Source organism: Notamacropus eugenii, chromosome 1 (assembly GCF_028372415.1).
Source record: "Notamacropus eugenii isolate mMacEug1 chromosome 1, mMacEug1.pri_v2, whole genome shotgun sequence".
Lineage (NCBI taxonomy): Eukaryota > Metazoa > Chordata > Mammalia > Diprotodontia > Macropodidae > Notamacropus > Notamacropus eugenii.
The window spans coordinates 494120157-494133655 of NC_092872.1; the positions used below are offsets into that span (position 1 = coordinate 494120157).

A 13499-nucleotide genomic window follows, 5' to 3' on the forward strand; every position below is an offset into this window, starting at 1 on the left:
CCAAGGAAAAAAGGGAACATTCTATAGCAAAGATCTAGGCACTGAGGGCCCTCTACTAAACACCTCCTTCCACATTGATATCAAACTGTCTGCCTCTTTGGATCTAGGCATTCAGTCGTTTCTGGATAATTGCGTTCTTTTGTAATCCTGTGTATTTTTATTTTATACGTTTAAAAACATTATCTGGAAAGGAGGGTCCATAGGTTTTACCAGATTGCCCGAAGGATGTATGACACACAAAAAGGTTAAGAACCCCTGTCTAGTCTGTGCATTTCGATCTTATCCACAAACATATCATGAGATACCTTTTCAAATGCTTTGTTAAAACTTTGGTAATTCCCTGTGCTACTAGTTTCATAACTGTCAAAAAGGGAATCAGTTTTGCCGGGCAAAGCCTGTTCATGATGAAACCATGTTCTCTGCGATCGTCGATGCCTTTTCTAGATGTCCCCTTTAAAAGTGCATTCTGTAGTTCTGTCCAGAATTTAAGTCAAGCCAGTTGCTGATCGTTTGTAAAATCCATTCTGTTCCCTTTCTTTGAAAATCAGGATAAACTTTGGCCTTCTCTAGGTCAAGGAGGGCTTTGACTCTCTCCATCTTTCAGAGTGACTCACGTTGGTCCTCACGGAACATTGCTCATGAAAACCAGGTGGCTTAAACTCATCAAGGGTAGCTAGGCAAATTTACTACGTCCCTACTTATTAGGGGCATCGCCTACTCATCTATTTTTCTGTCCAAAGATCATTTTTCTTGGTAGAGAATACAGAAATAGAACAAGAATGGAGCAGTTTTATGGTTTCTCTATCATTGATTACCATCCTGTTCAAGCAACGGATCCATCCCTTATTTGATCTTTCTTGTAGCAAAGCACACCCCAGTACACACACACGCACGCACACACATGCACACACACACAGACACACCAAACCTTTTCATAACGTTCTTCATGAAAACTGAGCTTTAGTATTCATGAAGCTAGTTTTACAAGACTATACCATGTTTTTGGAGCTCTCTCCTTATACAGACACTACAGTCTAGGACCCCTCTCCTATCACTTTATCCCTTACATCTTCCTCTCACATTTCTTCCAACTTCTCGAACTCCAGGAAAATTGGCTCCCTCCCTGTTCACCCCCTCCATTATTAGGTACTTCTTTTGTCATGCCCCCAAATTCTGTGCCAATAGGAGTGAGAAGGATTTTCGCACTTGAGTGTGGTGGTGCATGCCTGTAGTCCCTGTTGCTGAGGAATGTGATTCTCTTGCTTGCCTGAGTTTAGGAGTTTTGAGTTGCAGTAGGACTAAACCCCATACATACTAAGGGGATTAGTTGTCTGATACTAATATAACGAGCTCTCAGGAGCAGATGGCACTAGGCTGAGGGTAGGGAAAGGGGCTCAATGGGGAAAACTAAACAAGTTAAAGTTTCTGTGTTGATCAATATTGGGAATCAGATCAAGTGACCACTTTACTCCCAGATTAGCAAGATAGGGAGTCCTAATCTCAAAAGAAAAAAAATCTTACTATACCTCACTGTCTCTTCTAGACATCATCATCTTTTTCATGTCATCGTCAGCGACATCTTCTCTTTTTTGATATTCACCAGGCCGATCAATATCACCCTGTCTAGGACCTGGTCCCAGTTACCTGTCAGCCTCTGTGTCGTTCTCCCTGCTTCCTCAAGAAATTCAGTACCTAATCCAGTCTTTCTACTCCAGTCTCTGCCCTCTTACCCAGAGACTTCAGTGCCCCCCTAAAATACCCTGGGTTCCCAGATCCTTAGTTCTCTTGCCTTCTATAACCTGTATCTTCACTCCACCTCAGCACCGATAGGGAGGGACAAACCTTAGATCTCACCACCAGCCATTTAATTTAATTCAACAAGCATTTATTCAACACCCATTATTGTACTACTTCCATGATCTTGAACTATTAAATTCCTCTCTGACCATGACCTTTTATCTTTCTGTCCCTACCTTTGCTTCTTTCTGAATCCAATCTTCATTCTCACTACAGCCTTCAGTCTCTTTATCCCTCATTGTCTGTTAATCAGAACCCCTGGACCGGTTTCTCTTTGCTTCCTTTATTGTCTTGGATGTATTGTTTGCATCAGTTCAATTATGAACCACTTTCTACACTGAATTCCTAATCCTCTTGTTTTGTTGACATTTACACCTTGTCAAACCCCACACCTGGGTTATCCCCATCACTTTTTTTCTCCATTCCTACTTACATTGTGCTAGAGAAAGTCACACAATGGTCCTGAGTCCACTATAAAATTATACTATCCAGTCACAACTGAGCCTTCACTATGGCATGGCAGCCTTCACTGATTAATTCTCTGTCACCATCCCCATGGTTGTTGAAATCATATTTTCTCTCTTCAAGTCCCTTATATCACCTTCTTTCCTCACCCCTTCAGCAAAGGATTTTATTTCCTTTTTTTTTTTTTGAAAGTGTAGATGTTCACCATCATACCCTGTTCTCTTCCCTTGTGTTCCATTCTCTGAGAAAGATGTCTAAGGCCACCCCCCCACCCTACTTGTGTTTCTGTGGGAGCTTGTCTCTTTTATCATTCTCCTTCCCCTGTTGAGTACACACATGACCAGGCCTTCCTCATCCTTAATCTCTTTTCAATCCCTTAAGAGATTATCTTATATCTTTTTTTTTTTTACAGCCAAACTCCTAGTAAAAAGTCATCTGTGTTCAGTATCTCCATTTCCTGAACTGACACTTGAATTTTAATTTTTGCACTCTGATTCACAACCCTGTCACTCCTCATTGCCCTCTCCAATATTACCAGCAATAACTATTGTATCCAATTGTTTCCTCTCTGCCCTACCCCTCCAACTTTTATCCTGCTTGACCTCTCTGCATCCTTTAACTCTGCCCTTTTTTTTTTTACTTCAATTCTCTTTTCTGGCTCTCTTGCTATCAAACTGACCACTCCTTCTCAGTCCCCTTTGCTGGATCCCCATCCAACTCCCAACTCTGGCTGGATGTCTCTTGAAGGCTGACCCTGGGTGCTCTTCACTTCCCTCTCTACACCTGTTTTTGGTGATCGCATCAGCCCACATACTCATTTAGCATCTTTACAACAAACATGATTCCCAAATCTACATCTCTTCAGTATCTATATCTATCCTAAAGGACGGGAACTGTTTAGTTTTTGTTTTTGTATCTCCTAAATGCTTAAGAAGGGCTTGATGAATGAATGAATATACATTTGCCCCAAACTCTTGCCTGAACTTTAATAGCTGTTCCTCAACTAGCTGCTAGAAACCCCTACCGACGTATATAATCAGTATCTCAAAATCAGCATGTCCAAAAAGGGATTCACTGTCCTCCCCACAAAGCCCATCTCTTTTCCAAACTTCCCTGTTCTTGTTGAGATACCACCACTTTTGCTGTTACCCAAGTTCACCATCTCTGCTTCCATCTTATCTCAGTAGTCTTATTAATTCTATACCCTACAACATCTCTTCAGGTTGCCCTTTTCACCCCATTCCCAAGGACACCCTAGTTTTGACTCTCATCACCAATCAAATGAACTATTGAAAAGCTTCCTAAAAGACCTCTTTATTTCCATTTCTTCCTTTCCTGATTTATTCCAGCCAAATTGGTCTATTGGTTGTTCTCTAATTCAACTTTCTATCTCTTGTCCCAGCATCTTGGCACAGGAATATCTGTCTTGCCCATCTTTATTCACTCTCTGCTGAATCTGCCTCCTAAAATCTCTAATTCCCTTCAAGGCTCAACTCAGCTCCCAGATACAATCTGTTCTGGTCTGGACTTCCTTGCCTTCCCACCCATCAACTCCCATTGTCAGTGCTGCTCCAAGTTTCTTGGATTTACTTATCTGTAGACATGAAATTAGGAGAATGTAAGCTCCATGAGGACAGAAACTGGCATTTTTTGTCTTCCTATCGTCAGCACCTAGTATAGTGTCTTCTACTTAATGGGCAATTAGTAAGTGTTTATTGAGCTGAACTAAATTGAATTGAACCAGGAGCTCACATGCCTTTCCCAACCCATCCCAAGCATCCTCACTGGCACAGCGAAGCCCCTCTACTTACCCATCAGGGGCACAATAGCAGCAGTGAAGACGCTGCTACTTTGGACCACAAAGGTCATAACAGCACCAACCACAATGGCCAAGTAGCCGCTGAGCCATCCAAAGGGGAAAGGGAATTCTGCAGGAGACATCAAAGTTATCATAAAAATGTTAATAACAGAATTTGCAATTTACATAGCACTTTACAGTTTGTAAAGCACTTTCCTGAGAGCAGCCCCATAAAGGTAGTCACTGCATTATTTTCCCCATTTTTGTCAATAAGGAAACTGAGGCTCAGAGAATGACCACATTCACCAAACCAGTAACAGTATATTACCAGTATTAACAGTAATAATGATAGAAATAATTTCAGACATTGCACCTTAGGTTTCATGATTTTTTTTACATTATTATTTTTGGTTCTCACTAAAATCTTTCAAGATAGATCGCTCAGTTACTATCATCCTCATTGTACAGATGAGCCTCGGAGAGGTCAAGTAACTTTCCCAACCTCACAGAGTAGGTTTAGTGGCAGAGAGCTTAAGCCCATGTTTCCTGATTCAAAAAATCCTATATTCTTACCAACACACCGTGCCACCTTGATTTTTCTGCTTCCTTTCTCAGTCTCTAAACTAACTCCCTCCAATCCCCATCTCTCTCTCCTATGTTCCCCTCTTCAATGGTGGCTCCTCTCTCTTATTCTGCCCCTGCCTTTCATACCACCCTCTCCAACTGCCCCCTCCCTTCCAATCCCAGTTCCCCCTCACCAGCATTGATGACCTTTCGAATAACCTGAGCAATCTGGCCACGAAGGATGGAGTTGAGTAGGCGGACAATGAGGACCAGGCCAGAGCAGAGGGTCAGTAAAGAGCCAGCCAGAAGAATGAAGCCAATGGCCAGGTCAGTAAGGGATGATCCCACAAAAAGGTGGTGACCTAAGGGAGGCATACCCCAACCCCAGTGACATGTGGATCAGCAAAGACTGGGAGAGGGTTGGAAAAGGGGCCTTTAGGGATGAGGAAGGGAGTCAAGGAGATGTTCAAAGAGGGATATTTCTCACAGGGCTTCATGTTGACTGTGACATTCCTCTCTTGGCAAAACTGGATCCCACAGGGGAAGCAGAACTGCATACTGCATGCACTACTGTTCCTCACAGGAATGGTCTCCACAGCCTGGGTTAGAGTCAGATGGTCACAGGAGAGGTGAAAGTCACAGATTTGGATTAGGAATGAGTCAGAGGGCAACACTGGGAGAGTCAGGGTATATAAGCTGGGTTTGGGGTCAGAGTTAGTAAGGGTCAGGGATCAGAACTATATTAGGAAGGGGTCTGGGGTCAGAAGGCCAGGATAGACAGTGGCAATCTGGTTAAACCTCCTCAGAATGGTATTTTTTAAATGGAAGGAAATGCTAAATTTTCAATTAGAGATTAATGAAAATAAAAATATAATTTTTCCCATTCAAGTTTATGGACCCCTTGAATTCATGGACCTCAGGTTGAAAGAACCTTGGGCTAGAGGAACCCTAAGGAAGTTGATTGTCTTTGACACATGATGCCTGGGAGATAGGGGTCTGCTTGACCTAGGATGTATCCTTACCATCTCCTTGGTGGTGCACCATTGCTTGATGATACTGTTGGTCACATTGCCTGTGGCACTGTTTGAGATAGCATTAGGATCCAGCTGTGGAGGGTCAGGCCAGAACAATGAATGAGGGAGGCTAGCCTCAGCCTTAGTCCTGTCACTGGCATCAGCTACCTACTGGGCAAACTCTCCTTCCCTCCCCTTCCTCTCCCTCCCTTCCTCTCTCTGTCTCTGTCTGTCTCCCTTCCCCCCTTACACACACACACACACGTCCCCCATGATTTCCTAGAACTGCCCCCTGACAGCCATCAGAAACCTTGCAGAAAAATAACCAGCATAGTTGGCCAAATATCCCCACTTTATTTAAAGAGTTCAAAGGAGGGGAAAAGGGGAAAGTTTTCACAGTTATAACCATAGATCAATGGATAAATACAATGATACTTCAATGCCCATCCATTCAATCATTCTTTCATTTAAGCTCCTACTATGGGCAAGGCCTTGTGCTCTGCAGTAGGAATGCTAAGATGAAAAATGACAGCGAGACAAGCATACACATAAATATGGGACAAGCATGAATGTGGTAAATTCAAAGGAGAGATTCAGACAAAATACTCTAAGAAAATTTGTGTTAGAAAAGTCCACTTTCACATAGGGGATAAGTAAAGGCTTCATGGAGAAGGTAACATTTAAGATGCATTTTCAGAGAAATAAGGGATTTTGACAGATGATGTTGAGAAAATAGCTCATTCCAGGGAGAGCTGGAAGAGGGGAGGGAATCTTAGTAAATTCACAGAGATAGAAGAATATAGGAAGAGGTTAGGGAATATTCAGTGGTCCCATTTGTTGGAATGTAGAATATGTGAATGTATGAGATGTAAGAGATTTATCAGGAGGTCTTACTAATCAAGTAGAAGAGCTTTGTTTCAAATGTTTGTCTGTGCCTCGGTTTTGTCATCTGTAAAATGAGCTAGAGAAGGAAGTGGCAAACTACCCCAGTATCTTTGCCAAGAAAACCCCCAAATGGGGTCATGAGTAGTCAGATGGGACTGAAATGACTGAACAGCTGCAGCAACAATAACAACAAAAACAAAAACAGCCACCACCACCTCTCCATGGCACCTTACAAGGAAGAGAGACAACTCGTGATTCAGTCTGTGTGATGTTGAGGTGGCCTCCAGAATGAATTGGTTGGTTTGGAAGCATCCCTACATGCCTTTTAAGGAATAGGTTTCAGTGTCTGGGGCTCAAGATCATACCATAATAAAGTTAGGGCCATCAGGGACCTTAGAAATCAGTAAGTCCAATGATTTCATTTTGCAGATGGTTAATAAGTGTCAGAGACAAGAAATGAACCCAAGTCTTCTTGACTCCAAATCTAGCACTTTATCTACCATACCACACTGTTTGTCATGATTTGGTTGATTTATGCTCCAGAGTATGCACTCTTTTGAGCGGAAATAACCTTTGTGTTGGCCTACAAAAGTGAACTCATTGACCTGTCAACATTTGGATGAAAGCCATGCCTACCTATTGACTTGTACTGGAGTATCAGAAGATTGAGAGGGTACAGAAAACCACAATCAGTGCAGCTCTCAGTTGAGATGGGTCAAAGAAGGCCTACTAATTAGCATGAGGCAAGAGAGGTACCTCAAAATGTCCTTATGTAGCACAATCTTGGACAAGTTGCCTTAACTCACATCATGCTAGGGAGGGTGTATCTCCAAATAGGAATCGAATCTTTTTGTTAAGCCATTTTAGTCATGTCTGACTTTTGTGATCCTATTTTAGGGTTCTCTTGGCAAAGATATTGGAGTGGTTTGCAATTTCCTTCTCCAGCTCATTTTACAGATAAGGAACTGAGACAAACAGGGTTAAGTGACTTGCTCTAGGGTCATACAGCTGATAAGTGTCTGAGGCTGCATTTGAACTCAGAAAGATGAGTTTTCCTGATTCCAAGCCCAGGGCTTTCTCCTCTGTGCCACCTAACTGCCCCAAATAAACCTTGAAAGGAGCTATATTTGGAGTGATTTTCCCAGAATAAATTCAGTATGGTGGCATCAGCGAAAAGAGAACATAACCTCTTCAGGGATTCTTCTAAGCCTAAACTGGTCTGTGTAAGCCTAGAGCTTGTGGGCTTCTAGGCTACTGGTTACAGAAGTAAGGCTAGAAAGGTAGGATGGAATCATTTTGTGGAGGGATTTAAATGCTAAGGCAAAGGAAATTGTACTGGATGCTCTAGGCAACAGGAAAGACAACAGAGGAGAAATAAGGTCATTTGCAGTATATTAGGAAGACGCCTTAGTCAGCACTATGAGGAAGGGAGGAAAGACGACCGAGAAGCAGGAAGTGTCCAGGAAGAGGCTATGACAGTAGCCCAAGACAAGGAGTAATGGGGTGGCAAAAAAGAGTGGCAGTAGTGGGGGTAGAGAGGAGGGAAAAGAGGCTGTGTTGCCATCCACATCCAGAGAAAGAACTATGGAGTTGGATTGCAGAGTGAAGCAGACTCTTTTCTCTTTTGTTTTGTTTTGTTTTCTTTCTCATGATTTCTCCCATTCATTATAATTCTTCTCTGCAACATGACTAATGTGAAAATGTGTTTAATAGGAATGTATGTGTAAAGCCCATATTGGATTGCATGCTGTCTTGGGGAGGGAGGAGGAGGAAATTTAAAACTTATGGAAGTGAATGTCAAAAACTGAAAATAAATAAATTAAATATTAAAAAAAGAGGTTGTGTCCCAATCAGTGGGACTTGGGAATAAATTGGGTGTGAGAGGCAGACAAGAGGAAAGAGGTAAAGTCAACTGGCTGACTGGGAGCATGGTGTTACCATCCATACAAGCAGAGACACTAGGGGAAAGGATGGGTTTGAGAGAAAGATGAAGAGGTCAGTTTGGGACATGTTTCCCCTGAGTTTCTGGTAGTACTTCAAGGCAGAGGTAAACTGGAAAGAGTTGGAGCATTGAGCTGGTGCTCAAAGGAAGAAATCAGAGCTAGATAAATCATTCAACTCAAGAAGCACTGATTAAAGGCATATTATGTCCAAGGCACTTTGTTGTATGTTAGAGATATAGGCATGAAGTATGGCATAGCTTTCACACTCACGAATGGTATAATATAATGCAGATTATATAGATTTGAGAGTCGTGTGCATAAGAGTTGCAAATTGAAGCCATGGAAAGGAATGAAATCATCAAGGAATAAAGTGTAGAAAGAAGAGAAAAGGATCAAGTTGGGTGTTCCCATTAATTAGCAGACAGGAAAACAAAGGTGAACCAGTGAAGGCTGAGAGGTTGAATTCAGATGAACGAGGAAGATGATCAGTGCAGAGTAGAGTCATGGAAGCCAAGGTTAATGCAAGAAGCTCCCTGATTTCTCAGTGATGCAGACAATGACTTAGTAAACCTGAATTTTAAATATTTCTCTCTCTTTGATACCACTCAAGGTTCCATTTTATCAAGGTTGATTTTAGGAACATTGAACTAAGTTACTTTCATTAAAACTTTCTTAGGAGGGCAAGGAAAAATAAAATGAAAACTATGCACTTAATAAATGAATTAAACCTCAAAGGGGAATCCAATAACCCTGAGATTCTGATCCCTCTCCCCCACTTTTCCTGGAAGGTACCTGCACAATGAGGTGGGTGAGGGGCTGTGTTAGCACCTTCAGGATGTCAGGTGCCCGTTCCCCGGGGCTGAGAGTAAAGGCTCCCACCACCAGACCACTGAGTTTCTCCAGAGCTCTGGCTGCAATTTCCAGGGGCAGCATCACCAGCACTGTCATCCAGTTAAAAATGCCATGGACAGCAGAGCCACCAAAGGCTCTGCAATACCAAGTTTACATGACCCCGTGTAATAATCGCTACCACAGACCTCCCTCCCAGGCCCTGAGAAGCCCCAACTTTAAGATCTTCTCCGGTCTCTCCCTTCTTAGTCCCTGGACCTCCCATCTTCCCCCCCCCCCACCCCCGCTCCAGCCTTTCTCCCCAGTCACCTCCGGAATTCGTCCCTGGCACCCGATTGGGCCATGGAAACTAAAGTGCTGGTGATAGATGTGCCCACATTGACTCCCATGATGATCGGCACCGAAGCTTGAACAGTCAGCACTGAAGAGAAAACCCAGCTTAACTTCTTGGACCCTCAGTCCTGAGATTGGGTAGGGGTCCTTTGTCCTCCCAGTCTCCCATAAAACCCTCTCCCCATCCATCCATTTTTCTGTGAAACTAGAGGCCCCATCACCTGAGAGCATATAGTAGATCAGTGTCACTCACATTTTGAGGCTACCATGCTGACCACAATGGAAGAGGAGGTACTGGAACTCTGCACCAGTACAGTGACCAGGATGCCAATGACCAGCCCAGCCACAGGATTGGACAGCACTACATTCTCCTTAAAGATGTCCCCAGCCACTCTGCCTGAGATAAAGGGCAGGAGGGAGAGAAGGACCTCAGAGTGTTAAAGAAGTCATCCCGGACATGATCCCAGGGAACTTGTATGAGTTGTCCGAGTGAAGTGGGAACATGCACAATTTAATAGCAACAACTCTGTAAAAAGAAACAACTTCGAAAGATTTCTGAAAGAATTCTGATCTGCCCAATGGCCAACCATGACTGCAGAAGATCCATAATGAAGTATGCTGCCCACCATCTTACAGATAGGGAATGGATTCGGCTCAGAATGAGATGCTAATATAGCAGTTTGTAGTATGATTTTCCATCTTTAAATTACAAGGGTTTCTTTTTTCTTTGTTTTTCGATGGTGAGGTAGAGAGGAAATTGATTTGTAAATAGGAAAAAAAGTAATTTGAAAAATTAGCAATTTCTAAACCTCCCAGTCATGCCCAAGGTCACTCACTGCTCAGCAGCTGGAAGGCAGAGCTGAGAATATCCAGGGAACAAATGAAGAGGTAGAGGAGGCCAAGGAGAGCAAAGCCCTTCAGGATACCAATGACCACATGGCGTAGCCGACCTGCCCAGTTTAGCTCTGAGGGAACAAAGTGGACCCTTTCTCTTTGCCTGGAGCTCCCATGCTTACCCCTTTTAGATAACCTCCCCATTCCATATACCAGTCCCTGAATCCCTGTACCACATCCCTCTTCATCAACTTTATCCCCTTTATTTCTATTCCTATTCCCTGTTTTGATCTCACAATCCTAAACCCTGTCTTCTGTTCTTATCTACTAACCTGAATCCTTACATGCCTATTCCACACCCCAATTCCACATCTTTAATTACTCTATCCCCATGCCCTCAGTTTCCCTATTTGTAAAATGGGTATGGGATACAAAGGCTCTTCCAGAACTAAAACTCAAAGAAGTCATTTGGGATTTTCTTCCCTGACTGCAAGATGTATCCTTCAACGTCAGATGCTTCCCTGCCCCTTTTTAATCCCTTGCCTGTGGCTGGCTCTGCCCTTCTCTACTACAGAGACTAGAAAAGAACAGAATTCACCTTTCCATGACTGGCCAGATGCTTTCAGCTGTGGGAGGGCCCAAGGATCTGTCTCTCCCTCTTCCTCCAGATCTGGGGTCCAGTTGGGTACCTGAGTTCTGAATTCTTCCATCCCTATGGAGGGTCTGTGTCAGAGCCAGGACGGGTGGCTGAGTGGGACCCCAGGACAAGGACTACCCCAAATTTCAAATTTTCCAGGATGGTCCAAGGAAGGGCCCAAATAGGGCAGAAGCTGAGAGAGGGTCAGGGCACAAGGATGTGACACAGTACACAGTAGTTGGGAGATAAGGAGCCCAGAATCAAAAGACAGGAACGGAGAAGAATGAAAAGTGAGAGGGGAGGATGTAGAAAAAGAATATTTTTGTACCTGCATCTCCAGTTCTCTGGCCCTCAAGGTGGATACTGACTGTGGTCGGGGCCCTGTGGCCAGGCTGAGAGTGAGACATGGGGTAGGGGTCAGTGCAGGGCCAGGTCCCAGGCTGGCTGTAGAAAATAAAAAGGAGAGAAGGGCTTTCCTTCCTTCCTTGGCAGGGAACATATAAGAGTCAGAAATCCTGCGTCATCTACTCTTCACATCCACAGAAGGATAACTACATTGGCCTCAAGTCTGTGTTTTTCTCCCTCCTGTCCACTAAAATTACATCCTTCCAAGCCAGAACCCACACCCACACCCACAGTAGAAATAATGATGCTATATTACAAGGGGCAAATTCAGAGGCTTCAGGTAACGCATAGTCTCATCCATCCATCCATCCATCCATCCATCCATCCATCCCTCCCTCCATCCATCCCTCCCTTCTTCGCTCCCTCCCTCTGTCTTTCTAGGGTCTGGGCCCATCCAGATGTGCCTTTACTTAAACTGCTCCTACCAATTCTTCTAGGCTGTACAGAGTCAAATCAAGCTATCTTCAGGTTGGGACAAGGGTTAGGGTGGAGAAGAGGACATGGAGGGCAAAGTGGGTGACATTAGGACTTGGCTCTGAGTGGTGGAATTCACTGACCCATACTATCTTGTGTCATTAAAGATACCACAGATGGTTTTAGATTAGACTGGCATTTGAGATGCTGCTGCTGACAGTTTATCATTGCAATTCTTCGATTATGTGCTCAATAAGTGGCCCAGGTTAGGGCTACAAAATGACATGGGGGGATATCAAGGAGCCTAGAGGCTAGAGCCCCTACTCATTTGCCAGAAAGCCAAGATCTTCATCCCCCAACACTCACTCCCCTCCCCCAAAAAAGCCACTGTTCATCTTTAATCTTAATACTTGGTCCCTGAAGTAACTGCTTCCCCTCTGTACCCCAATAAGATTCATAAGATCAGAGACCTGGAGTTGGAAGGAACCTCAAAGGCCTCCCAATCCAGCTCCCTCATTTTACAGATAAAGAAACTGAGGTCTAAGAAAGTTAAGTGACTTGTCCAAGGTCACACAGGTAGCAAACATCGGAGGTGATTCAATCCCAGGTCTTTTGACCTCATAGCCAGCCGACCATGTTGCCTCCAGATGTTTCCATCTCCCTTGGGTACCCAACCCTGCCCATAGCCCAGGTCCTCCCCACCAATTCACACATAAGCACATATATCGTGTCTTGTCATGTCACAGCAGCTCCTTCCTGCCTGATTCCGAGATTTTACAAGGCAAGAGGGAAGGGCACTTCTTATCATCACCACTCTCATTCTCAGATGCTATAAGAAGAGGAGATATGGAAGTGTACGTGTCCTATTCCCCTCTTCTATCACCTCTCTCTTTCTTGGCTATCTCTTCCTTCTCTTATAGTTCTTTCCTGCCATCAACTACTGGGGTAGCTGGGGATGAGAGAATAAACCCTGGTATCCTGGGAGAGAAAGTCAACCTATCCTCTCTCATATACACATCTCCTAGCCTTGCCAAGTCCCAGGCCTAAGCCCCTAAGACACCTACCTGAGCAGCCTCTTGGCCCCAAGGCACCCTCTGAGAAGTGATTAGGAGGCTATAGAAGAAGCTGGTAGTGCTTCAGGTCAAAGATCCAGCTCTACTCACACATGACCCGCTGCAAGCACTGCCCCATTAATGTTTACCAGAGAGCTAATCTGTCCCCCACTCCCTGGGTGAGGGCACCACATTTCTGACATGATCCTCCAGCTACCAACACCCCTAAGGGTCCAAGCTCCCTACTCTCCAAACCCTTCCCAGAAAGATTACTTTCCCTTTCTTTGGGTGCTTCCCCTTTACCTGGAAACTAGGATCTCCTGGACCATTCCTGACAGGTAATCTCTGGCTGATGACACTTATCCCTTTCTCCAATCTGGAGAAGCCAGTGTTCACATATGTATGACCATGATCATGGCTGAACATGAACACTATTCCACACTAAGCCTGGCTTCTACCTATGCCTGCTCCAATGGCAAAGTGGAGGGCAAAGGAATCTAGGGTTGATAT

General features: G+C 44.1%; 1 protein-coding gene across 2 annotated transcripts in view; it reads right to left on the minus strand.

The window, feature by feature from the left end:
• The window catches only part of SLC34A3 (solute carrier family 34 member 3), a 31056-nt gene extending 17954 nt beyond the window's left edge, over positions 1-13102 (minus strand). For both annotated transcript variants that reach the window (XM_072633129.1, XM_072633130.1), the window contains exons 1-11: positions 13002-13102; positions 11447-11562; positions 11080-11193; positions 10484-10612; positions 9901-10044; positions 9624-9735; positions 9258-9453; positions 5647-5730; positions 5112-5223; positions 4819-4986; positions 4074-4190 (exon numbers count right to left, since the gene is read on the minus strand). In XM_072633129.1, the coding sequence (XP_072489230.1) occupies positions 4074-4190; positions 4819-4986; positions 5112-5223; positions 5647-5730; positions 9258-9453; positions 9624-9735; positions 9901-10044; positions 10484-10612; positions 11080-11193; positions 11447-11525 (1255 nt within the window). In that variant the 5' untranslated portion in view covers positions 11526-11562; positions 13002-13102. The remainder of the gene's footprint in view (positions 1-4073; positions 4191-4818; positions 4987-5111; positions 5224-5646; positions 5731-9257; positions 9454-9623; positions 9736-9900; positions 10045-10483; positions 10613-11079; positions 11194-11446; positions 11563-13001) is intronic.
• Between the last annotated feature and the right edge of the window lie 397 nt (positions 13103-13499).